Source organism: Tympanuchus pallidicinctus, unplaced genomic scaffold, assembly GCF_026119805.1.
Source record: "Tympanuchus pallidicinctus isolate F22 unplaced genomic scaffold, pur_lepc_1.0 scaffold3, whole genome shotgun sequence".
NCBI classification, from domain to species: Eukaryota; Metazoa; Chordata; class Aves; order Galliformes; family Phasianidae; genus Tympanuchus; species Tympanuchus pallidicinctus.
Genome location: NW_026294747.1, coordinates 44,464,321 through 44,489,075, shown reverse-complemented (window position 1 = coordinate 44,489,075; position 24,755 = coordinate 44,464,321). Strand labels below are relative to the sequence as shown.

The 24,755-nt window shown below is 40.3% G+C and overlaps 1 protein-coding gene across 2 annotated transcripts in view; it reads left to right on the top strand.

Annotated features, from left to right (window-relative positions):
* The window catches only part of PRIMA1 (proline rich membrane anchor 1), a 47,097-nt gene extending 23,068 nt beyond the window's left edge, over positions 1 to 24,029 (top strand). The window contains exons 3-5 of one of the 2 annotated variants that reach the window (XM_052693887.1): positions 2,321 to 2,450; positions 16,701 to 16,932; positions 19,642 to 19,745. In XM_052693887.1, coding sequence (XP_052549847.1) covers positions 2,321 to 2,450; positions 16,701 to 16,716 — 146 coding nt within the window. In that variant the 3' untranslated portion in view covers positions 16,717 to 16,932; positions 19,642 to 19,745. Of the gene's footprint in view, positions 1 to 2,320; positions 2,451 to 16,700; positions 16,933 to 19,641 lie in introns of both variants that reach the window. The other variant, XM_052693886.1, reaches the window with a different exon arrangement.
* The last annotated feature ends 726 nt before the right edge of the window (positions 24,030 to 24,755 follow it).

Genomic DNA, 24,755 nt, shown 5'->3' with positions numbered 1-24,755 from the left:
TGATGATGCAGGAACTACCTTCACCCAGGGATGTCCTCCTTTCCTGAAACAGTACTGTGAATGACAGCAGCACATGGTTCATTGTTTCTTTATCAGATAAGGGAAAGGGTACGATTTAGTTCTGGAACAATATGCCTTTTCTGTTTTATAATAGATTTAGAAGAGGATGCACAAAGATGGAGGCCATGAGGGAGCAGTTCAGAGCCATGCACTCAGTGATGGAGACATCAGTGTCTTCCTAACACTGACAGCTGAGTGTGGGCCTCTCCAAGGGGCATTCTCTGTGCCTCATACCTGATATATGGGGCATCCAGGTGGGCCAAGCTCTGGTTTCCCATACGTTCAAGAGGATTAAAGCAGTTCTGCTCTTCCTCAGAGGGTAATTATGGAAAGAAATGCATTAAAGATGAATGTATCACAGTAATGAGGGCAGTATAAATGCACACTGAGGAAGGTAAAAGCAACCACACAACCAGAAGCTTATTGGGAATAGTGGACATTTCTAAGGTTACTTAGCATTGCAATAATAAGCATAGAAATATAATTTTTAAAGCTGTATAAAATCACCAGCAACTAATAAACAGGCTTTGATGACTTCCAGAGTTGTTTCTCATGTTTTTCTGAGTGCCTGGTCTGGACCAGTGAGGAAAGGAATGGAGCTGGGTGAATTAAGGGTCATCTCCACATTTGCAATTCTTATTTCCTATCTTTAATAGCTACATTTAAGTTGTCAGGAGTCATTTTCACTATTCCGTTCCAAATGTATCTGTTTATTCTCCATGTAAAAATACTGTGATAAAGCACCAAGGAACACGTGCTACTCAAGCAGGTAACAGGTGTTGCTTTAGGCCCTTTCTTTGCCATTTGTTACTCTCATTTATCGTGCAGAAGAACAACCCAACCTGGTTTCACGATCTTGGTTTACTCTATGACTAGGTTGGTTAATCCTGCCTTGGAAGAAGAATAGGAACTAGGTACGAAGGACCCTACCAGTCCTATTCTGTATGATTGTATCATATGCATATACATTTCATTTGATTTCAGTGGAACCATTTCTGTTCCTTGGGGCAATATCAGAGAGGTAGAGTTGGCCCTGAGTATGTATACCACTGTGTGCCAGCATATTCTTATCTTTGAAATGCTCTCTGTTCTGGAATGTTAAAAAGATAACAATATTTAAATCATTCATAAAATATCAGGTTATATCAGAATACAATACATAATTCCATCCCCCCCAGTGGAAACTAACTCTGCAGCGTCACAGTAAGAAAGTAAAAATTTATTTGCTGAAATGGTTTGGAAGTAGACTGTCAGAAGTGGAACCAGGAGCCGTTAGTTCTACAACTTAATTGATTTCTCAACTTCCTTTTGCTATATTTGGTTATTTCCTCTACTTAACTGAAAATGCAGATTTAGTCATTCCCATTAACTGAATCATTTTTGAACTTCCTTTAGAAGGACTCAACATCTCATGATAGTTATGTGGTTGAGTATACTGAGGAAAGGGTCTCTTCCCCCTTTGCAATAACAAGTGTTGCTCATGGCATTGTCTACTGCTCACCATCCTTCAAGGAACAGGTGTCCCAGAAAGTATGGGAAAAAGAGTTTGGCCCTGAGGAAAAAGATTTGAGCTAAGTGCCACCAGTAGTACTTCATATTCAAAGTGTTGCTTGTCTTGAGTAGCATTAAACACGCAATTCTAGCCCTAAATTGAATAAGAAAAATGTAATAACAATTGCTTGCTTTCATGAGTTAGCATTTGTTATTGTAAACATTTCTTAACATTTGGGATGCATAACAGGGAAGAAGTTTGGCAGCCACAGTCCTCTATGAGCAATTAATAAATGCAATGAAATTCCTGTTTTTTTTAAATTTATTCCCCTTCCTTTCTCCAAGGTTGCAATGATAGCAGCTGCGATACTGATTGGTACACACTGCTACTGCTCCCTTATAAACCTCCCCTAATGTGATTTGAAAGCCTGTCCTTATCAGCATGACGTCTGCTGCTGATGTACAGAAGATGACAATATTGGAGGAGGGGAGAGGTTTCCTGCAGGTAGAGGTTTCTCCTCCGTGCTGAACACTGTGGATAGCAACGACACACAAGAACTTGGTCATCTGGAAACCATGACAGAAATATCTTGTACCATACAGGGGGATTGACTGGGAGAAAAATATAAACTGTCCTAAATGTGAGGCAGCCTCTTTGTATGAATCTGTGGCCCTGGCATTGTGCTACTGTATGAGTAACTAAAATGGATCTGACTATATTCAGCTTATACGAGAGAATTCATGTGTTTTTCCACACTCTTTATTACAGCTCCCAAGTCTACTTTCTGCCCCACTGAAGAGACCTGGTGGCCAGGCCTGGTTATTATCATTGCAGTATGCTGTGCCACACTAGTGTTCCTCTTTGTAGTTGTCATCATTTGCTACAAAGCCATAAAAAGGTAAGGCTACAGATGCTTTTAATGTGCTTAGAGCAGTGTAATCCTACAAAAGCTGACCCAAGACTTGGCTTGGTTTTCTTCAAATGCATCCTAAGGGCAAAATGCAGACTGAGGTACTCTATGGTCAATGTGTGTTTTTATTGGAAAATTAATTTATGTACTGTCTGTGTAAAGGATGAAGTTCAATTCACAGCCATGGGCTTGAGAAGAGGAAAAGTTAGAAATGGGAGAAAATCACAATGTTTGGGTTAATGTCAGCTTCCCCAAAGTTAAAATGCTGCAGGATGCTGAATAATGTCAATAAGCTTTCAATTCAAAATGTATATGTGGGATGTGAGATTTTTGGCCCAGACCCATTCCTAAGTGCAACATTTCAAATTGATACAAGCTCCTATAACTTAAACTATAGGGTAATTTGTGTAATTTTTCATTTGGAGACTCAACTTCTGACTTATTCTTGATTATTCTCTTTTTTTTTTTCTTGCTTCAATCTACATAATCAAAATCAAAATTTACTTCTTTTAATTTAAAAGCCCATGTGAAGCCTATGTACAATACTGTGTGTAGTAACCATCTCAGCTCCTCTGCCACTGGCTTTGTGACAGATGTGTGCTTGTTGAGACTCCAGGCAGTTAGATAGCTTTAACATCAGTTACACAGAAAAATGGGATGGGAGATCAACTCTTTAAAAAGAATTTCAACTTTCCAAAGTTGGAAAAAAGTCAAAACTTGAAAGTTTGTATATGAAAGCACTGACTGTGAGTCCAATACATGGATTTAGAAAAGAAAGTGCCTTCTGGGAAACTGCATTCCCACAGTGGATGGAGTTTCTTTGAGGATGCCTCACGGTTGGGTTTTCATCATGTCACTATTTCGTAATGTAGGTGTCTCAGGCAGGAACTGTACTGCAGCTGGGTCATTCGGCTCACCACAGAGAATACAATAATCATAACTCTCATGAGATGCTGCAGTGACATCTGAATCACAATTTGGAAAAGTGATGTTTTTTCCAGCTTTGGAATGTTTGAGGGATCTGTCTAAGGTGGGAAGAAAGAAAAAAAAAAAAAAAAAAACAACAGGAAAAGAAAATAATTTTCATGAAAAAGTTATTTGTATGCAAGGCAACTGCAAGACTTTTGATGAGCCCCAACAGGGATATCACAATGGTAGAGCATTGCATGTACCTTCTGGTTGCCTGAAAAATTTATGCAGGATTTGGATGATGGTATATCCAAGAGTACCAAAAAGGAAGAATTCAGACAAGAAAACAGAAATCTGTATCTACTACCTTATTAAATTGATATATTTGCTATTTTAGTATAGCTTAAATGGATGGTTATTAGTTTTGAGGAGCTAGAAAGCTTTCACTCTGTCTACTGCACTTTAAAAAAAATCATCCATGGAGGACTGAAACCAGAGTCCAGTTGGATGGGTAACCCAGCAAAATTTCTTGCTTGTAGTTCATAATCTATGTTGGTCTGTTCACAGGGGACAAATCCAACTCCCTATGGAAAGTTGTATTTTTTTCAACAGCTATTGCATTTGTCTGCTTAATGTCAAATTATGAATGATTTCTGTCAAGGCTGCAAAATATGCCGATGGAAGCAGTAACTCTCCAGGACAATGTGAGCTTAGCAAAAAAAATGCTCTTCAGATCTGCTCTCTGCTGCTGCTAGATGGAAAATATAGAAAAGAAATTTAATCAGACAAATTTAGAGCTGCCTGGAAAAGGCTATGGGAGTTCACATAAACAACTCTCTTGTGTCTCATGTCAGTGAAGGGTAATGCAGATGCTTGATGAAGACACCAGTTATTTGTCAGTTGTGAGAATATTAACATACAAGTCTGCAGCTTGAACTGGCATTAGGCTCAGAGAAAAGTGAAAATTCCTCTTTTATCTTATTGTTGACATTTACAGTGTTGACAAATGCTTAGCTGAAAACTGCTCAGCTGTGGGATGGATGGCTATAAAGAAAAATCTTATTAATTATATTTTTTACAGAGTAACTAGAGCATTGCTTTTCATCAATGAGTCCTTTCTTAAACAACTGTTAAACAGATGCCTTGAAGTGCCTGGCAGCATCCCTCAGTAGCTCAAGTTCCTTGATCTACTGTAAAGGCTATCTATCGATAAGTCCTGAGAAATAAGATAAGTCGCTACACAAGAGAAGCATCTCTGCCTTCAACACAGAGTATTATCACATATCGTTGAGCTGAATTGGTTTTAGCTAGTGTGAGAAATCCTTCACTCTATTTTTTTGCTGGGAGGTAGAGCTGGCTAAGGAAGGAAGGAGGATATTAATCTGAGTGATACTGAAGCTGAATCCCTTCAGTGTGCTCCATCATGCTCTGTACCTGTGCTTTGCCCCATCCTTTCTTACAAGTCCATCACATCAGCTCTCACATTCAATCCCCCCAGACCCTTATTTCTTTGCAGTTCCAGGAAGCGCGAAGTTTGTCATTGCAGTGTCTCTGACAGATATGGCTCCCACTGCTCCCAGGGCAGCATGTTGTCTGGTTGCTTATCATACTCTCATCTCCTTCAAATGTGATCCCTTTCAGACTCTCCTCCTTCAACTGTATCTAGGTTGGGGTACAGACATGACATGGCATAACCCTTTTTGTCCGAGGAAAGGCCCATACAGTTTCTCTCTATGTAGAAACAAGAAACCAGATGGAAGATCCCACCCTTGCCCATGCTGAATCTTTCTTAGCTCAGGATGAGGATAATATAGTGGGTCACCACTGAACATCATCCCTTCCTTCTTTGTGCCACATCAGGCATGTCTGCAAGTTACAAAGTTGGCAAAGCTTCATTTCACTGCCACCATTTAGCTGATGGTTGAGGCTGCAGCAAGGGGGACCAGGAGAATGGCAAAGCTTGCTAGGAAGGAACTATTTACACTGCCCATCATGAGCTGACTCTTGAGACCCTTTCCTGCTTAGTTTCCTCAGTCTGAGACAGATATCAAACCATTTGCCTACATCTCACGGACGTCAGCTAGGTTCAACACCTGCTGTCTGACTGTCAGTGTAAATGCAAAAGTGGCAAAAGTAGCAAGGATTATTATCCAAATACATGCTCTGTAAAACATTGTGTATCACCTTCCAGAATTCTTAGACAGGAATTTTCTACCTCTTCCTGGAAGAGCTGGGAAAGGTCCAGATCTTCATGTTTGGAAACTCTCTCCGATGGGAGCCTGAGGTGCAGCAGAAACTGAAAGCACCAGTAAGCATGAAAACTGGCTTGCCAGCAAGCAGCAGATGGTTCAAAATCTTTTTTGGAGCCTACAGGAACTACATTTAAAATTCTCACAAGCTGATCAGCTAAAAAAGAAATAAACTGAAATAATAATACCAAGAAGATACTGAACACAAGCTGCTTATAAAGTACATTTACCCATGGGCAAAACTCATACTATCAGCCAATCTGAATTAAACTACAGTAAACATATATGGTGTGTATCTCTCAGTGACAAATCCTTAAGTATTATGTATTATGTACTGCAAGGAGCATAACCGAACTAACTTGATAGCTTGATTCCATATTTCTCTGCTTAATAGTCTTCCAAATGAAGTGGGATTTATTGCTTGGCCATCAACAATATCTGTATCCTACTTAGCCTAAAGCATGAGGCTCATCTTAATTAGCAATATAAGCACTAAAGAGATGCTGAAGAGTGAAATGATAACAAGTATCTGATTGTAGGGTATAGCAAGTGTTTAATGCCTTAGCAGAAGAGTACAGGCAGAGATTTATTTGCACGGAGCTTGATTCTGTTATACTAATCCTTCACTTTCAGAAGAATCAAATTTAAAGTGGAAAGAAAAAGTAGAAAAATGCTATTGCACTGAAGTTAAAATCTACAGTTTCAAAGGGCCGGACCCAATCCAATTCTCTTGTATCTGCTTTTCTGCTACAAGAGGACAGGGAGTACCTGTTCCTAAGGTATCATAACTCAGCTCTATTTTTATTTGCTCTGTATAAAATATTTCACCTGAGTTTTCCTTTCAGTAAGCTAGAGTTTGGCTTATCAAAAGTTTTTGGCACTTACCATTTTTGTCATGAAATACAACCTAGTGAATTGTTGCTTATTTGTATGAAATAACTAGTGAAACCAAGCCAGCCTGTTGTTATCTCCATCCCCACATCTCTCTGGAAATATTAAATTCTCTCATATGAAATGCTCATAAGAAATGCTGAAATCCACTCCTTTGTTTTCTGGTGCACAAGGGAACTAATACCAAAATATTTAGATCAGCTTTAATACTCAGAGCACTGCCAGATAAATTAAACTCTTGGGAAGATACCTATGGAGCAGTTCTAGATTTCTGCAGCTGCACAGATGACCTTTGTCAATCATTTGAAGAGACTGTGTTGTGCTACTGTGTGGTTGTATGCTTGATGATGGCAACCCCAGTTTTGCAGTAGAGGAACAGCTATTCTCTTTGGTTACAATGACAGAAGGATATTTCCTCTTTAAAAAAAAAATCTGAATTTTCTCTTAAGAAACTTTCACAAAGAATATTAGAAAAGAATCTAAGGATTGGCTGGATGTGTTGCACTTTGTTCAGGCAGCCATCAGTTTCTGTGACACCTTTTGTCTGCAGATTTCTAGAACAGGCATAACCACAAGGCAGAACTCAGACTCATTTAGGTAGTAGGAATTCTCATTTCAGAGGGTAAAGATAGCACTCTCAAAGTCAGGGATTTCTGTAACACTTTGCATGTCTGAATGAGTAACCAAATATGTAGTTCCAAATCTGGACTACCTCCAGGTGTTTCTCCAGCATTTTATCCCTCTAAAAACCTGATGCCCTTTCCCTTGGAGCATACTCACCAAGAAGTAAAACCAGGAGGTCCACAGACAATTAGCACAGGCTGGAGGGAGCAAGGCCATCTCAGTATTACATGGTTTCTTGACTGGTCTTGAGCAATGCACCATGAATACAAGCAGCTCTATCAAATCTTAATCTGGCTTAAATCAATGCAGCTTCAAAAAACAATCAGTGGAACTCTCTTTCTCTTAATCAGCTCTGGAGGTGGCTGCCTCCTGAGCTTTTCTCAACATATCCTTACCATGTAAGTACCTGAAGCATGGTAAGACAGTAAGACTGAACTGAAGTGGGAAGTAAACACAGCAAAGAAGATTAATGAGAGAATTTTTGTAAATAAACAGCTGAAATGGAGGAGAAAGGGATCAGCATTTTGTAATCCTGTTTCTGCAGCTCAGTGGTGTGTCAATGCCTTACTATGAGGCATTTATATAAAAGGGGAAAACAAATCTCTGGTTGTCTATATAAAATTATGATACTGAGCCATCTCTCCAGTCTCAAAGCAAAGAGCAAAGCTGAGCACCCAAGTCTCTGTGCTAGCTGACGCACAGGCCTTGTAACCTGGCAGGAGATGTTTAGAATCTTTTTCAATACATGAAAAGCCTGTACTTAGTTTCCCCAGAACATCCATATGATCTGAGATGGCCTGTGAGCTTCTCATTGTGCCTAGGGATATGACTCATTGGCTCTGCAGAATTCTAGGACAAATACTTCTGTGCTCACTGTACCACAGGTTTTGCTGACAAAGAGCCCTCTTGCTAAGTCAGCAAAGAAAACAGCCTGATGATAGCAAAGTCTAACATAATATACCTTCTACTCAATACTTGAACTTTGTCAAGCCTCAACAGGTTTTTATGTGTCTTGTAGCCTGAGAGAATGGTACCATAAATGCCTACACATGCAATTCTTTACATAGGTAGTGAGTTCACCTTCAAATAATAATTAAATAGGAGAAAACATTGTACTGAAATAAAATGACAGGTCATATTTACACTGTTTTAAAATTCATTGCTCAGGTGTTTTCTAGAGTACTCAGCATTGCCCTATGATTTATGGACCCTGTGTACTGCAAGGTCTAGTTTCAGTAGTTGGAACAGGCTTCAGGAGGTTGACTTTTAACAAAATGAGGCAGGTGCTTGCAAAGGGAAAACACCAAGCAGAGGCAGGAGCTATAGTGAGTCACTGTGTGTGTCCTACTGGACAGATCACAGCCCTCTGTTTCTCAATTTGTACTGCTTGCACTCCCAAAAAGAAGGCACTATATAGTCCCTTCTTCTATAGCCATATAGCTGTCTCTTATGAGAAGTACTGAGATAAACCAGTCTAGTCCAAAATCATTATTAATTGCAACAAAACAGTGTTTTTCAATATGACAAGACAGAAGAATGGTCTAATCTACATGGTTGCTATAAAGTGGATATCTACAGCATGACTGATGACCTGCCATTTTTCTGTTTTCTGCTGCAGATTAGGCTAGCACATCAAATGGGCAGAAATCCTGCACCAGGTGAAAGTATTTTACCATTACTGCCTCAGCACAACTCAGCTACGTGTGGATTTCACCTGTGTGATGCTCATGTTAATCTAGTTGTACTAGCTGAAATATTGCCAAAATGTACCCAGCACAAGTCAAAGATACAGTCAGACACTGGAGGTCTAGAATGGAAGATTTGCCAATTTGAATGATTTTTAAATGATTTTTTATTACATGTCATTTTTCTTGAAGCTGCAGCTTCTGAAGTAATATGTATAAATATGAGATTAGGGTTTAAGATGGGATTTTCATCTCTTCACTCACTTTTTTCACCTATAATTCTTAAAATGGACTTTAAATTCAAGACTCCCACATATTCAAAACTCCACAAGGCAAAGAAATAAATTTCTATTCCTTAGAAATTCATTTGATTTTTAAACTTCTGCAAGCTGACATGAGCTCTTGTGGTTGACCCTGCAGACGAAAAATCACAGCTGTGTCTGAGATGTGTCTGGTACAGTGTGCTGGTACACCTATGGAAAGTTTTTGTTTGGGTTATCTAGGGTACTTGTGATTCTGTGTTTGTTACAGCCTGCAAAAACCCAGCAGTAGCACACTGAGATGCCCAGAACAATCTGTTTTATGAAGCAGAGGAAATTGTACCCCTGGCGCTAGGATAGGAATCAGTTACTCCATCACTGTACCACACAGAAATTCCCTCTACACTCAGAGAATCCCCTGGAAACCTGCTGTGTGCATTTATCATTCCCTGTCCCTTTCCACAGAGGATTTGCAGTGCATCTGGAGTCAGAGCAGTGGAGCCTGATTTCTCCAGTGTAAGAACAGCTGCAGTTCCCTGTGGGCTCAGCAGACAGAGAGGATTTGCAGGACTTCTAAAACCCAATAATTTAGAAAGAGAAAGCCAGAGAAGTATGGGCCTGATTCATCACTGTCAGCCTGTGTTTCTTTCCAGCTATTTCTACTGAATTTCAAGTCATATCTAGTTGTCTCTAGCCAAATTCTTGGTTTTTGCCCTCGCTGCTGGTACTCACCCTCTTGCCACAGCATGAAAAGAGCCAAAACAGCCAGGATTGAACCCAGTCACATGCATGAGTACCCTGCTTCCAGCAGTTCCTCTGCGAGTCCAGTGCTGTCCCTGGTAGGCTTTGTCTGGACCTGATTTGTTCTGCACTGGAGCTACCACATGCTAGTCCTGCCCATGGAGGAGGAAGGCACCAGTTCTTCCCATCACTTTCATCCAAGCTGTTGACTCCCTTAGGAGCATTAAGGCTTCACAGAAGGATCTTGACAAGTCACAGGCTGGGCAGTCACCAAGTGCATGAAGTCTAATCAACATAGAATTGCTTGGGCAATTGATGTTAAAGATCTTCACGTCCAACCACAGCCTAACCATACTACCCTAACTCTAACAACTCTTTGCTAAATCATGTCCCTGAGCACCACATCTAAATGGTTTTTAAGCACATTCAGGGTCTCAACTCAACTACGACAACTACCACCCACCAGCCTACTCCAGCGCCTAACAACCCTTTCTGTAAAGAAGTTTTTCCTGATATCCAACCTAAATTTACCCTGCAACTTGAGGCCATACAAGAGGCCATACAACTTGAGGCATAGCAAGAGGCAGTGCCAGATTCTGCACCTAATCTGATTTCTGCTCAACTATCCTTTCTTCTCTGCACTCCAGTACTACATATTTATAAAGCTCCTGGGTTGCTAAGCAGCACTCAGCTCCCACTTTGAGAGAGCCTTGCTGAAAAGGCAAGATGTGCTGTAGGTCAGTGTGAGAGAAGATGACACTTGCTGGGTGGTCATGCTCAGCCACATGTTTGCCTCATTCCTCAATTGTTTCCTCAGTCAGCAGGTGTGTGATTATCCCTTCAGTACCATCAGGCTGGAGAACATGCTTCCAGATTGTCTGGCTAAATATCTATGCTAGAAGGCATTTTTGAAGATGGCCTATTCTAGGAGTATCCCTGCATCTCTTACCCTAACTAAAGCCGGGTAGTGAAGTGCAAACAGAGAGGAATGAAGGGTCTGGTCTCATCTGTTTACAAGTCAATAATAGGAAAATAAGATGGTTCCTTTTCTTGCCTTTGCCTTAAAACATTCTTGCAAAGAGGCTCCAGTTGGAGAAATTATGCAGTGCCTTCTCGGGTGTCTTCTTTCTGAGGCTGTGGCACAAAACATTGTGAAAGACGTTAATACTCCCAAGCAGTGATAAGTGTGTGCTAATCTGGCTCTTCCCTTCAGTTGCTCTTAACTCTGAGAGCCCTGTGGTCTTCTGAACATGGAGACAGGCTGAATTGAATCCTTCCTTAGTTACAATTAGCTGAACCTACTTAGCTCCCAAACTACATAAATCCAAATCTTTGTGCATACATCAAGGTGCACTGGACTTGCTGCTTGCTCTGCCTCCGTACAGACTTGCCCAGTTGCACACCTGGAGCATGGGAAAGATGGGACCACTGTGTAGAGTCAGCTCATGGCAGTTATGCATTTTTCTTGCAAAGAGAAGGATCTGGCTTTGCAGAGTTTTCTTTGTGACGGGAGAAATTCAGGATTCACTGCTTGGAAATCAGTGGTTTTACTCTAACTGGTAACAGAGACAGATTGCCTCAAATGCAAAGTGATACAGAAAGCTGCAGGTCTGTTTATTTTACAAATTTTAGCTTTCTTCTCATCTTCTTGCATTTATTTGTCTTATAGATAGTCTTCTGTTAGAGACATTTCTGTACTAGAAAATAGGCAGAGAATTTTGTTTCACCTGCACAGAATGCATCTGTTTAAATAATTATGTGAAACTCTACTCAAATGATTAGTTGAAATAGCAGTGGCCTTGCTCTTCTGTCTGCTTGCTGCCTATCTTTTCAAGGGATCAAATAGCACGTAACTATATGCAGATAACCATCTGCATTCAGCAAAAAATCTGGGCACAAAGTAGCACGGATCAACTTTGTTTTGGGGGTGGAAAAGTCCAGTGCCTAGAATGGCAATATCTATAATTGCCTGGGTGGTGAGAAACATAATGTCCTTCAGAGAAAGCAATGGAGAGTAGCTGTTGCTCCCTCTTCCACCTTACTATTCCAACCCCACATTTTTTCCCATATTTATAGTCCAATTGGCCTGGCGTACCAACTACCAGCCAGTTTGCAGACATGGGATGCAGTTCCTGCAGCTTTCCCTCCTCCATTTCCCATATAAATATCCTTTTTAGTAAGGACAACTTCTACCTGGGAGCTCAGCTAAGTAATAGTTTAGAACTGATTTTACTGGCCAGCATAGCTGAGTAAATCGATTAAGCCATCCTCATGTTTTGTTCGACATATTTGTTTAGATGTCTATATAAAACAAGCTAGGTTTTAATCAGGATTGATACAGTGGGCATTTAAATAGCACATTTCTTCAGATTTTCTTAATGTTTGTTAAGCACTTCGAGGACTGAAAGTACACAGTAGTGATCAATGTTGTTCAATCTGTATCAGAAGGACTGGAAAGCATTGGGGGACTAAAAGAAGATCTCAAGTTTAGGCTAGCACTCATGGTTCTGTATTACCAGCACGTAGCAGATGATCAGAGCAAGGTTTGCTGCTTCACATCCTCACCCTTGGGAATGTGCATGGCTTATTTTTGTGCACAAAAAGCTCTCACACACCCAGAGAAATGAAGGACCAAACCTGTAAGGAGACACTGCATTGACAGCAGAGCATCAGTCAGCAGGCAGTTGTATTGTTAGCTGGGCGGTGGGTGGTAAGTTCATACATCATCACATTTTTTTCCATTTTACTTCTCTGTGTTAGTACTTTTTATCTTCAACCAACAATTTCTGTTTTGTTTCCAATTCTGTTCTTGGGAGGGAGGGAGGGAGTGAATAGCTCTGTGGTGCTTAGCTGCCTGCTGTGTTAAACCATAACAAATTCCTACCATACACATATCAGCCTCCTTCTTGAACCTGTGTCACTTTCACTCATTCCTTGCTTCCTCCTCCAGCAGTCCCAATTCAAACCTCCATTCTTCTGAGGACAGCAAACTTATTCGCATATCCATGTTAAATTTACCCCTCTCTCCTTCCTATTTCTCCTTTTAAACAGCTTTTTTTCTGGTATTCCCTGAAATGATTCCCATCCCCTCTTTTTTTTTTTCATTAGATTAAATTGTTCAAGCATGTTTATTGTCTTCCATAAGAGGTTAGGACAGAAATTTGAGCTGGCTTCTCTCTTTAATTATAGACTTGCTAAGGCAGATCCTGCCTAAAACAACAGTTACCTACAATCTCAGTTAGCAGGGCACTACATATGTACTGGCAATGCTAGACAATTTCTGTGTTGCTTGGTTGTGGCCTTGGCCATACTCCAGACGTTTTTTGGCTTTGTTAAAAGTAAGGTGCCTTTATTTCATGCTTTAAATGTCTCTTCCTTTTTTTTATTTTCTTTTTTTCCATTTAGTGGCTTTTTGCCAAGCTGAAAGGTCAGCCACATGAGCTCATTGTTTCACATTAGGCCCATTCATTTTATTTCCTTTTGTCATCAAAACACATTGATTATGTCTTTCACAGTGAGAACACCCAATGGATAACATCAGCTGTCATATCTCACTAGTCAATAAAACCTTTTAAAGATCATTATAATGAGTGCAAAGAGTGGGGTGTAACACGAGGGGTCACTTTCATCAGTTACCTCAGTTAATAGTCCAGTAATAAAAATGCTTCTTAAGATAGGTTTTGTGTGAGTGATAAGTAAGGAACATTAATTCTGAAGTTGGTTTAACTGAAAGCTGAGTAGAAAAGGCAATTGCATCACCTTAGGCTCCCAGAGCCAGATCCTCCTTTGGTACATCAGAACAAATCCTGCTCAAGTCCACCAAAGCCTGTGTAATTACTCTTGACTTTGTCCTGGTGAAAATAAATGAAGGCTAAACTCCAGTTCTTAAATTTCATGTGTGGCTCGTCAATCTACTGCATTTACTTGTGGTCTGAAGAGGCCAAATTCTCCTACCAGATGCATTCCCTATGTCTCCAGTAGGCTGGGGTAGGTGTACTTCTGCAGCAGGAGCCCTGCCCACTGCATTTTGCTTTTTTGTCCAAGAGCTCAGGGGGCCTCTAAGTGCTGATGAATGGCTGCAGAGAGAGCTCCATATGGAAATATTTTTCGCTGAGAGAAGCAGTTAGCAAAGACTAGACATTCAATCTGTGCACAGCAAGGGGGATTTGACTGTCGCAGGGGAGTGTGAAACACCCCAAAGTGGAAATTGCCCACATGCCTGCAGATCTTGCTTAAATATACTCCAGACATCAGTCAGCTAAATGTGGCTGTGAGGGAGAGCCATAAATTACAGAATTGAAAATTCTCATATGAACACCCAGAAAAGAAGAAATTTTGCTTGGGAGACGGTATCTTAAGGCTAGATCAAAGCCTGTTGATGCATCATGATTTGCAGTGCTGTGAAAGAGACTTCCATTTTGCAAATGCACTTGCACAGATCTAGCAAATGCACTTGCACAGATCTTCTCTCTGTCTCCATGTAGGAGATTAACTGAGTAACTTGTCCAGATGGGAGCTGTTTTTTATTATATTTGTAAATCATTTGCTTTGTACATGGGAAGTAGTTGAGCCAGTAACCTCTTCCTACAAGTAACAGTGTGCTGTTTGTTTAGTGGACAGACTGATGGTCAATATACGACTAATTGAATTGAGAAAATCTAAAGTTTCAAATATTTTTCTTCTTTAGGAGTTCTTTGGTTTCTACCTTTACAATGTCAAATAAATAATATCCAGACTGAACTTTTCTGACCTCTCCAAGGCATCAGAGGAAGTTGGAATATGACTCCCTTTCCATGGGCTTAAAAACCATCTCAGAGAAGTGACCTTCCTTTTCAATTCAAAGCATGTGTGTCTGGTCCATTGCACCAGGCTGGCCAGCCCAGATTGGTTGTAAGGCAGGGCTCCTGGTGAGCAGCTGCGCACAAGCTTCTAGATTTGACAGCTGTCTCTCATAAAGCAACTTCCTTCAGTGCACTGCGCCTCTCTAGCAGGGGTTCTGCTCACAAACCTTAGAAAGCAAGCTTGCTTCTCCCAGCAGTTGCTATTATGGGAACAGATTCATTTCTGGTGGCTGATGCCCAGCATGAATCAAGCTGCTGTTTGATGAACACCTACAGTGGTGAGATGTAAACACCCTTCATTCACTTTCTTTGCATTCTTATAAAAATGCTGGTTATTGAGATGGTCCAGTAACTAAATAAAAAATTGTAAAATTTATTCTTCCACGTCCAGATCTGCTAAATGAGAATGTTTCTGAAGAATGATGGTAGCCCACATCTTGTCTGGGCTTCCAGCAGCAAAGTCTAGCTGCCACAGGAGCAACTAACAGTGCAGCATGGGAGGCTTGACTGTGTGAAAATACACGTATCGGATACCTACCCTATTTCTTATAAAAGTTTGTAACCCAGAAGGTTGCTGCTGCTATTGGATCACCGCATATACCTCGACAGCATGGGTATTTCCACTATACACATGAGGATAGACCAATCGTATAAAGCAAAAGAGTGTGTTGTATGATATTCAACTTTACAGAAAAACATTAATTTTTATGTGTTGATAGCTAATGAAATATTCATCCTTGTGGATAGCAGCTTTGAATTTATCGCAAATACAAGCACAGGAAGGGCTCTGGAGTCATTGCGGGGCTTGTGGTAGACCAGGTCTGCAGCTATTTATCTTTCCTTGTTGTACATTCTAAGTACAATTTACAATTTTGTACCACTATTCAGGAAAGAATGGACTTGCACTGTGGTCATCTGGGCATTGAGCATCTCTGCAAACAATGTACAGCTGGGAAGGCATAGTGCCTGACTGCATTTTTAAAGAGAAAATTCATTCTCTGTTCCCATTGTGTAGGAAGCAGAATAGGCATTTCCTTCAGTAAATCTCAAGTGAAGGCAAGTATCTCTTGGCAGTCCTGAGCTGAATATCAGAGTTCCAGCAGAAGGTGCATTTATCAATTTTTTAAAATCTATAAGTCATATATTTTATCTTTTTAATGTTTAAGAATAAGAAAAATAAAGAGAAATCCTCCCATACTCCTCTACCAGCAGTAGTGCATTACAAACATAGACTTACATCTATGCTAAATTTACCTCAGTAGTAAAAGCTGGCAGGAGGGTGTTGTTTGAACACACCAGCCGAGTTTTGTGATTAGACATGATCATGTGCCCAGAAGTGTTTTCCTGTCCTGGTTTCAGCTGAGATAGATTTAATTTTCTTTATAAAGGCTGGTATGTTCTGGATTTGGTATGCTGTGTTTTGGATTTAGGATGAGAGTAATGTTGATAACACACCACCGTTTCAGTTGTTGTGAGCATTGTTTACTCAAAGTGAAGGATATTTCAATTCCTCACAGAGCCCAGCCAGCAAAGGGGCTGGAAGAACACAAGAACTGGGACCCAAACTGACCCTACGGATATTCCATACTATATGGTAAAATGATGAACAATAAAACAGGGAGGAGATGACCGTGGAGAGTTGGCTGCTGTTATTCAGGGACTGGCTGGGCATCAGTCAGCAGGTTGTGAGCAGTTGTGTTGTACATCACTTGTTCTGTATTTTGTTACTGTTATCCTTTCCTTTTCTTTCCTACCAAACTGCATTTATCTTATCCCACAATTTTTTACCTTTTTCCAATTCTCTCCCCAGTCCACTGAGGGTGATCTTTTCTGAAGTCAGAACATACAAATCCTGTTTGAATGTTACATTGACCTTTACGCAGAACTCTGCTGAGTGCTGGCATAAGCCAATATGAATTTTTTTTCTTTTTTTGCAAACAAAGTTTATCATATTATGCTACCAGAACCTCATCAGAAATTGAAGTCTAGCACGTGAAATGCTCTAGTAAATACCTGTCTGATGATATCTTGATTTTAGGACTCTTGCAAATTAATGCATACGTGGTGGAAAGGTCATTATGGACTCTGATGCATCATTTCAGGCGTGTATTGCAGAGTTGAAGTTATCTTTCATTCACGGTTGTTTTGCATGAAGAGTGCAACAGTTTTCTTGCTAAAGCACAATGTGTAGCAAATCACTCTGCAAAGCACAGCAAGGCAAAGCACGTAGCAAACAGCCTGTTTCTCCTGCCACCAAGTGTGTATGTCAGGTATGAATAGTTCCCTGCTTTTTCCCTTCACTAATTTGACTCATCCGTCCATACTAGTGAAGAGCAACCCTGGAATGGAAATGGAAAACTACAGGGCCACAGCATTTCAAATGAAGGGGAGCTTGAAGTGTTACATGTAGGAAGATCATGTACAGTTTTACTTATCAGGCAGAAAATAGGGTAATAGGGTTCTCCTTGATGTGTAAAAGAACTTGTGTATTTGGATCAGTAAAACTTTAGGGGAAAAAGAAATAGTGACACAGAGTTAGACACAAAAAGAGCTAGTACCCTAATGTAAAAAGGCAGTTTAAAATTTGCAATATATTAAAAAGTCTTTGGTTATCTAAATGCATGAGTCGATTGTAATCAATATGATAAATGCATAAAGTAGTGTCAAGCCCATGATTTAAATGGTATAACTGAGGCAAGTGGGACACCAAATCTATATCTGTCATGCATTTGGAAATAAATTAAGGGAGTTAAGCAGAGCATTCTGCAAGCCTGAGCTTTGGTTCTGCCAAAAATAAGTAAGTAACTCAAATTGCCATTTCAATGAGCCCCAAGGTAGTTGCTGTGTTTCACTCACACCAATCCTGAGCAGCTGATAAGGCAGAGGAGGATGTGGGAGCTACAGAGAGCCAGCAGAACCCTGATAAAATCTCCATTCCACTGTTTTCACGCTCTGAACAAATAATTTCCAGTGCATTCCATTGCAGGCGGTACAATGTCAAGGGTAGCTTCTCCAGCAGGCTCCTCAGACAGGTCTTGCTGTCAGAGGGGAGTCTCTGAATCACTCAGCTCCATGCTGGGAAGTGAAAGAGCAAACAGCTGCTCCTGGACAAGAAAAACAAAGCTAGAAGAGGGTAGAAGGGGGAAAGGGCAATCTCAGGAGGACTGAAGAATTTGTTCCTGAAATCACCTCTAGGAAAAAAAAGGAAAAAAAAGGAAGAAAAAAAAAAGACAGAAAAATGGAGATAAACATCAGTGGAAGATAATTCCTGAAGGAAGAAATCTAGACAGGAAAAGCAAACGGAGCTGGAAAGTTGCAGAAACACTTAAGACAACAAAATAAAGAAAGAAGGCAACAGAGCTGATAGTGGCCAAAATGTCTTCATTGTTTGACTGTTCATAAAGCCAATTTTCATGTTTGGAAGGGGAAAATAGAAGAAATTTTGAAAACAAAAGAGAAGTTTAAAAAGAGCCACAACATTTTGCCTGCCCATGAGGAAATGAGGAAAGTGTTGCCATCAGATTCTCCATTTCTCTTTGGTGGGGTGGAAGCTGCTTTGTAATGGAATGATAGGTAGAGCCATAGCAGGTGTTTCCAAAAGCAGGCTAGCACAGCATGTTAACAGCTGAAATGGAGTTCAACAAAATTCTTAGGTTCCTCTTCCCTTCCATTTTCACTCTCTAATAACTGGATTGACAGCTAATTTTAACCAGCCCTAACCCTCACCAGCTAAAGAGGGGAGTAAAACATTGCAATCAAATATATTTTCTGCAAGATTACAAGAGAAACAAACTTATCTTCCTGTAATCATTCTCCATATACCTATCACTACTGCTTTTATCTGCTAAAATTAAATATTGTTAACTTTTTTTTTTTATCAATTGTTGTTTGCTTTGTTAAATGATGTTAAGAATAATAGCAGGAAATGTATTTTATGTATTTATGTATCTGTCTTTTTGCCCTTACAAGCATTTTACACTCAAGGCGCAAACGTGTGCTATCTTTTTGGAAAGCACATGCTTTTGCCTCTTGCTGTGTGTGAGGCTTTGGCTTTAAATAAAGGTCACACCACTTCTGAGGAGAAAAATTGTAGGGGAAATATTTACATGAAGTAACATTGTTTGTTACTGGACTTTTACTCTGGTCTTCCCCTCCAGAGTCACTTTAAAATCCCAAAGATGCTTTTGCTCAGTGATTCACAGATTCTTGCTAGTTTTCTGCATTTGCTGGGCATTTTCTGAATTACAATCAGTTTTGTTGGACCTGGACTGTGTTACCAAAATGGTGCCAATGGCCAGTAGCTTCAACACCTACATGAAGTTCTCTGAACTAGTAAACTATGTTTCCTTCACAGGCAGCGCAGAGAAACAGGGATGCCTTGGGCACAAAGTATCTGGCTAATTTTAGACATCCACTGCAGCTGATCTTAATCTTGTTTTAAAACTACCTCTTTCTATTCACTGACAGTGAAGGAAGTCTGGGGTGATCACCACAGATGTACGTATCTACATCTACTCACAGGAGTCCTCTCCTGAACATGGAGTTTTTATTATGACTGTTGAGTGGCTGAACTGGCAAGTGATTTGGGTCCTCAGTGGACACGACTGGCCATCGGCATAGTTTGAATGGTGTAGCACTTCAAGGAGAAAGGCCTACGGCTGGCCAAATGCAGAGCCTCAGCCTGTGCCTCCATTCCAGGAATGAAGATAGTGAAGAGCTGGGAGGTTGCCAGGGGGAGAAAATCTGCCTGCATGCGGCTTAGGAGCAGACCCCTCACCTTCCAGGTGAATCATCAGGCTTGACAAAATTTAACTGCTGATTTGACCTCTGTTCAGAAAGGGAAAATAGAAAGGGAAAAGCCAGTTTTAACACACCTTTTAATGTCCTTGCTTTTTTGTATTGACAAATAAGATGTTTATCTCTGTCCTTTCTTTTTCTCTCACCCTACCTACACATCACCGAATCTGGGATCACATAAGGAAACCCATGAGAAAAGAAGAGAATGGAACCAGTCGGGCTGAGTATGCAATGACCTCTTCCCAAAACAACAAAACAGTTGATAACAATGCCGTCGTATAATCCCTGAGATCCTACTGACTCTCAGGAGGTGGTAAACTTTTAAAGCACAGCATGGAATGTGCAAGGTGGGTGGAAAAAGGCAACAAAAGGAGCTCTGTGGCCAAGGACTTCATTTCAGAAATAGCGCACGTATCAGTGATTCAGAAGAGAAAAGCAGACTGCTCTTCAGGCTTGCTGCCTTTCCAAGGGATAATCCCCTTCTCCAAGGGATGTAGATCCAAGCTGCCCAGAGAAAAGGCATCACAAAGCATTGCATGCTGCATTTCGTGAAAGCAACATCATGATGCCTTCTGTTTCTTCTTCCCACAGTTCTTAGTCTGAGTAGAGTGCTCCCAAAAAGCTCCTTAAATAGAGTCTTCAGAGGAAAAAGTGACCTGCTGGAGTGGCAGCAGCTTACTGTAAATGAGTCTGAGGGTGGAGCTGTTACCTACATACTTCTCCAGCCTGAGCAGTGTTTTCACCTAGGACCTCACAGCTTTGTGTGCTTATACTTCATTCATTCTTATCATTCTTATTATTTCAATACAAAAAAAAAAAAAAAAAGAAGAAGAAAAAAAAGGTAAAAAAATCTGTTAAGCCATCAAGGAACCAAAAACTGCATGAAATTGTGACTTATCCCAGGAAATTTGTCTGTGGTCTGGGGACTATGCAATTTCCATGGCTGAAGACTTTTCAGGCAAAAGAAAAAAACATTAATTTAGCCATTAGCTTTGCTAATGAAAGATATGATCAATAGGTGCTTTGAACATTATTACTTTGTAGTCACCCTACTTTTTTGCATCATGTTTCATTTTTTTTTACCTTTAAAAACTAACGTTTTGGTGAAAGTCCGCACATTTATCTGTGTTTGCCCCATGCTGATTTGCCAGGAAAACCTCTACAGGAAAGTTTTTGTTTCCATCTTGGAGTATTTGTGTTGAAAGGATGAACAGCCTTTTGAAGTTCACTGACAAGTGTTGCTTCCTGAAAGTGTTGAGTATCATGAACTGATCCACTGAGGATCTGGCTTTGAGGACCATTTCTTAGGGGCTGGTAAGCTGGCTATGCTCACATTAATTCAGTTTCTGCCTCTCCTGGCACAGATTGCCAATTGTGCCAAATTCAGTGTAATAGCTTAGTGTTGCACTTTCCATGGCATGGATTGCTGACTACTTAAAGCAAAGCTGAATCCATCCAAACTCATTTCATGTAGGATCTCAGGTTAGATTCAGTAAGCAACACTTAAGATAAAGGCGATCGAGCTGCTGGTCTTTCCCCATCTCCTGAAAACTTTTCTTTGTGTCCCATCACCATACATGTGACTTCATTTACCTCTGTGCTGAAGGTATCAACACAGGGGTTCTACCCTGCTTCTTGTCTGGACCTCAAGCACCGATTCCACTCGGTTTCCATGTGTAACTCCCAGGCATCAACTCAGTCTTGCTCTGGGACATGGCTGTTTCCCAGCTGTCGCTTCTGTTAATGCAACACACTGATACTTTCAGTTCAACATAAAGATGTGCCTGAACTGCAGAAACCAGATTTTGATTTTGAACATGTTCCTGACTGCATTTGGTCTACCTCTAGGATGTAGAGTTTGGCCTAGACGAAGACAATGCCCTGTAGACCCTTCCTGAAAAACCTCCAGGATGTTCAAATCAGCATTTTCAGATCAGGCCCATCTCTAATATTCTATTACCTATTAACCAGTAGGCTATATGTAAATATAAGTATCTTTCTAATGATAAAATGAAATGCTACTGTACACCACTGAGGAATTTGTGGAGTTATTAGCTTTTTGGCCTGTCATCACAACATAGAAGTTTAGCTACATAAAATTATTTTTTAAAAACTAGATTTTCTTGAGAAGTGAATGCAATTATAAAAGTTAAAGGGAATAAGTAACCCTTTGCCCAAAAGTACAATCACTACCTTCCATATTTACAGTGTGCTTGCACAAGATACACAGCGATATGTTCTTACAACCAAAGTGAGATTAAAATGACAGAATTTACATTTTGAGTCTAGTATCCTAAATGCCTAAAGCACCTAGCCCCCTAAATACTATAATAAAAATATTACAAGTATATTTCTAGAGTATTTTTAAGCTATAACATTTATTTTGGTGTAGTTACCGACGTTTGCCTTTTTTTACTCCAGTTCTTTCTGCCTAAATGTGACACAGTCTGAGACTGGTTGCAAGTTTAGCTGAGAGTATAAGTGTGAATGCAGATGAGTTTAGCATGATACAGGCTCAGGATTAGCACTTTCTCCTGAAGGTTCTTGATTTTATTTATTTCCTAATAAAGCTTTAAAGTCATGTTCTGTAAAGCCAAAATCACAAAAGAGATTTGTAACTTACTGTGTTCATCAAAATGTGTCTGTTTCTGCAAGAACAAGCCTAAAGAGATGATCAATGGATACTGTCTTATTTTCAGTGATGTCAGTGGTAAAATGGCCTTACTGACAGAAAATCCTGATATATGACATAACCCATGAGCAAACCTCATAGGTCCCAGAGGTTTCTCAGTGGAAGACATGTTCAATCCTAGTGTGGAGCAGGGAGCTAGCACATTTCAAGGAGCCACACATGGGACTGGCATCTATTTTCAACTCTGCCATTCACCTGCTGTTTACTAGCAAGTAATTTTGCCTCTCTGTGCCTCAATTTACCCATCTGTATAATTGAGATAAAATACTTAACAGCTCTGTGGCAGAATTTTGAGAGACATGAACATATCTTACTTGCACAGGCAGAGTTACAATGCCAATATATCCACATGCTGATATTAAATAAATGTATTTGGGAATGTCATTACATAACATTTGTTTTCTTAGTCTATCGGACACAGAAGAGCAGTAGCTGACAAGTTGGGAACTGCTTCTCCCTGCTTCTCTAGTCATTTGCTCTCAGCACTTACACAGCTGCGTGGCTGGGAGAAATAGGAAATTCCATATCGGGCAGTTTTGCCTGTAGAATCCTGGGCATCTAAATACAGTTGACTGCAGTGCACCAGAAGCTTAAGGGGATCTTCAGAAAGTCTCTTGGAAAAGTATGCTGGAAGCAGATTTAAGTCTTCCGAAAAGACAGACCAGAAAGTCAGTGTCTTTGGGGAATGATTTTTGAAGTTTTCTTATGAGGTTTAAGGGTTTGTCTAATGTTCTACGGAGTACTTGGAAAGCTTTTCTGAAATGGCTTTCTATTCTTCCCTATTGTACCATTATTAAGTACAAAAGGAAAGGAAAGGATGGATAAGGGCTCCACTAAGCAGTGACCCTGGATCTGGGGAACTGGCAATTTAAAGTACAACTTCACAAGGACTACAAGTTTTTTTTTAGATGCAGAAAGATCCTGCATAGCTCCATTCACAAAATAGCCAGACCCTCAACAGTTACAAAGGTGGCCTGTTTCTAGGCAAAAGTATAGTGCTCTACTCTGACCCCTCTGATCAACACCAGACAGCCTTGCAAAATAGAAAACCACTTTGTTCAGTCTGACGGTGAGCATTAACTAAACATTTCTTTTTAAGTACCAACACAAGCGTAGACTGCACTTTAAGGACCTGAGCTACAAAGCATCGAGTTTCCTCAGCACTCAGTAGGAAAGTGCAGCTGAGGTGTTCATGTCTTGCAGGAAGCCTCAGCCCTGCAGCCCTCCATGGCTCAGATCCACCACAGGGCTGTGACCAGGAGTGCGTCTCCACCTTGTATACATGTTTCAAAAACAGACATGGAAGGAAAGAGGAGAGTTCTACCAAGTTTAAGATATAAATATGTTGATATATATCTAGATAGAGACCTAATTGTCCAGTCTTGCATGCCATATGGTCATGCATAGCATGTGAAGCGAGCGTGGCCCTGCTTCTCCAACCAGGTAATGGCCATAGATGCTGCCAAGCAATGGAGAATCAGGCCTGTGGTAGATATGTATTTACAATGCTCCCTGCATCTGTACAAACCAAAATATATTATTTTAAACTGCAAAATAGTGTGTTTGAATCAATGCATGAATGTAAATACTCTAAGATCTGCCTTCTTGACTGTGTACCACATGTACAGATGAAAACAAATATTATTTATAGGAAGTCTGTATTGGTGGTTAAATAACTAAAGAGGAAAAAAAAAATCAGAATTAATGTTGTAATGTTTCTCAAACAAGCCATTAATGTATATTTAGTATTTAAGGATATTGCTCAACAAGTATGTCCTGTACCAAAAACTGTGTTGCAAATACAGATTGTGCAGTACCCTATTTTAAAAAGGCACCGTAATTAATTTTTATTTTAAATAAAAATGTACTTGTAAAAAGTTTCCTGTGTCCTGTGGGTTGTGTAGCTAAGGGGTGGGACATGGTGAAGAGAAAAGCTGCAGGGAAGAATGACTGTGGTGCCTCCTTAGGCACTTCTCCTACTGCTGAATTTACAGTTTGTTTAAACATGCTTTCTGCTCTGTTTTCAGCACAGCTTGTGGCTGTTGACATCTGCTTGGGTTCTGGTGCATCTCGTCCAACCCTCAGTTTAAGTCCTGTGAACTGCTACAAGATTTTAGCCCTGTCCATTTCTTACCCTCACCCCACACCGGGGTTCTTGCTTCTTCAAACAACAATAGCGTCTGAAATAACTCCCCAGGTACTTTCAGACTCCTGAACAAGATCAGTTGTATGCAGGCCTGCAAGGGGTGATTTTTATTCCAAGTGTGGAGTCATCTTGGTTAGCTTTAATTCAGTAGATGGAATTTCCTCATGGTACAAAGATTTGTCTGCCTAATTCCTAGAGCTCACTAGATTTCACTGGTCCATTGTGAATAGTTTCACTTCCCCATTTAGAGGATCTCTTGAAAAAAACCCAAATCAACAAAAATATAAAATGAGCAATAACTACTTTGCCATGTACTGTAATATCCAGGAGACTTAATTATTAGCTGTGTTTTGTGAAAGAAAGCCCCCATATTAGAATTTCCATGTGACCACAGAAAAATCCCTCTAGAAGACATTTGTCTCCACTTCAGACATCAAAGCTGCCAGTTCAACATACAC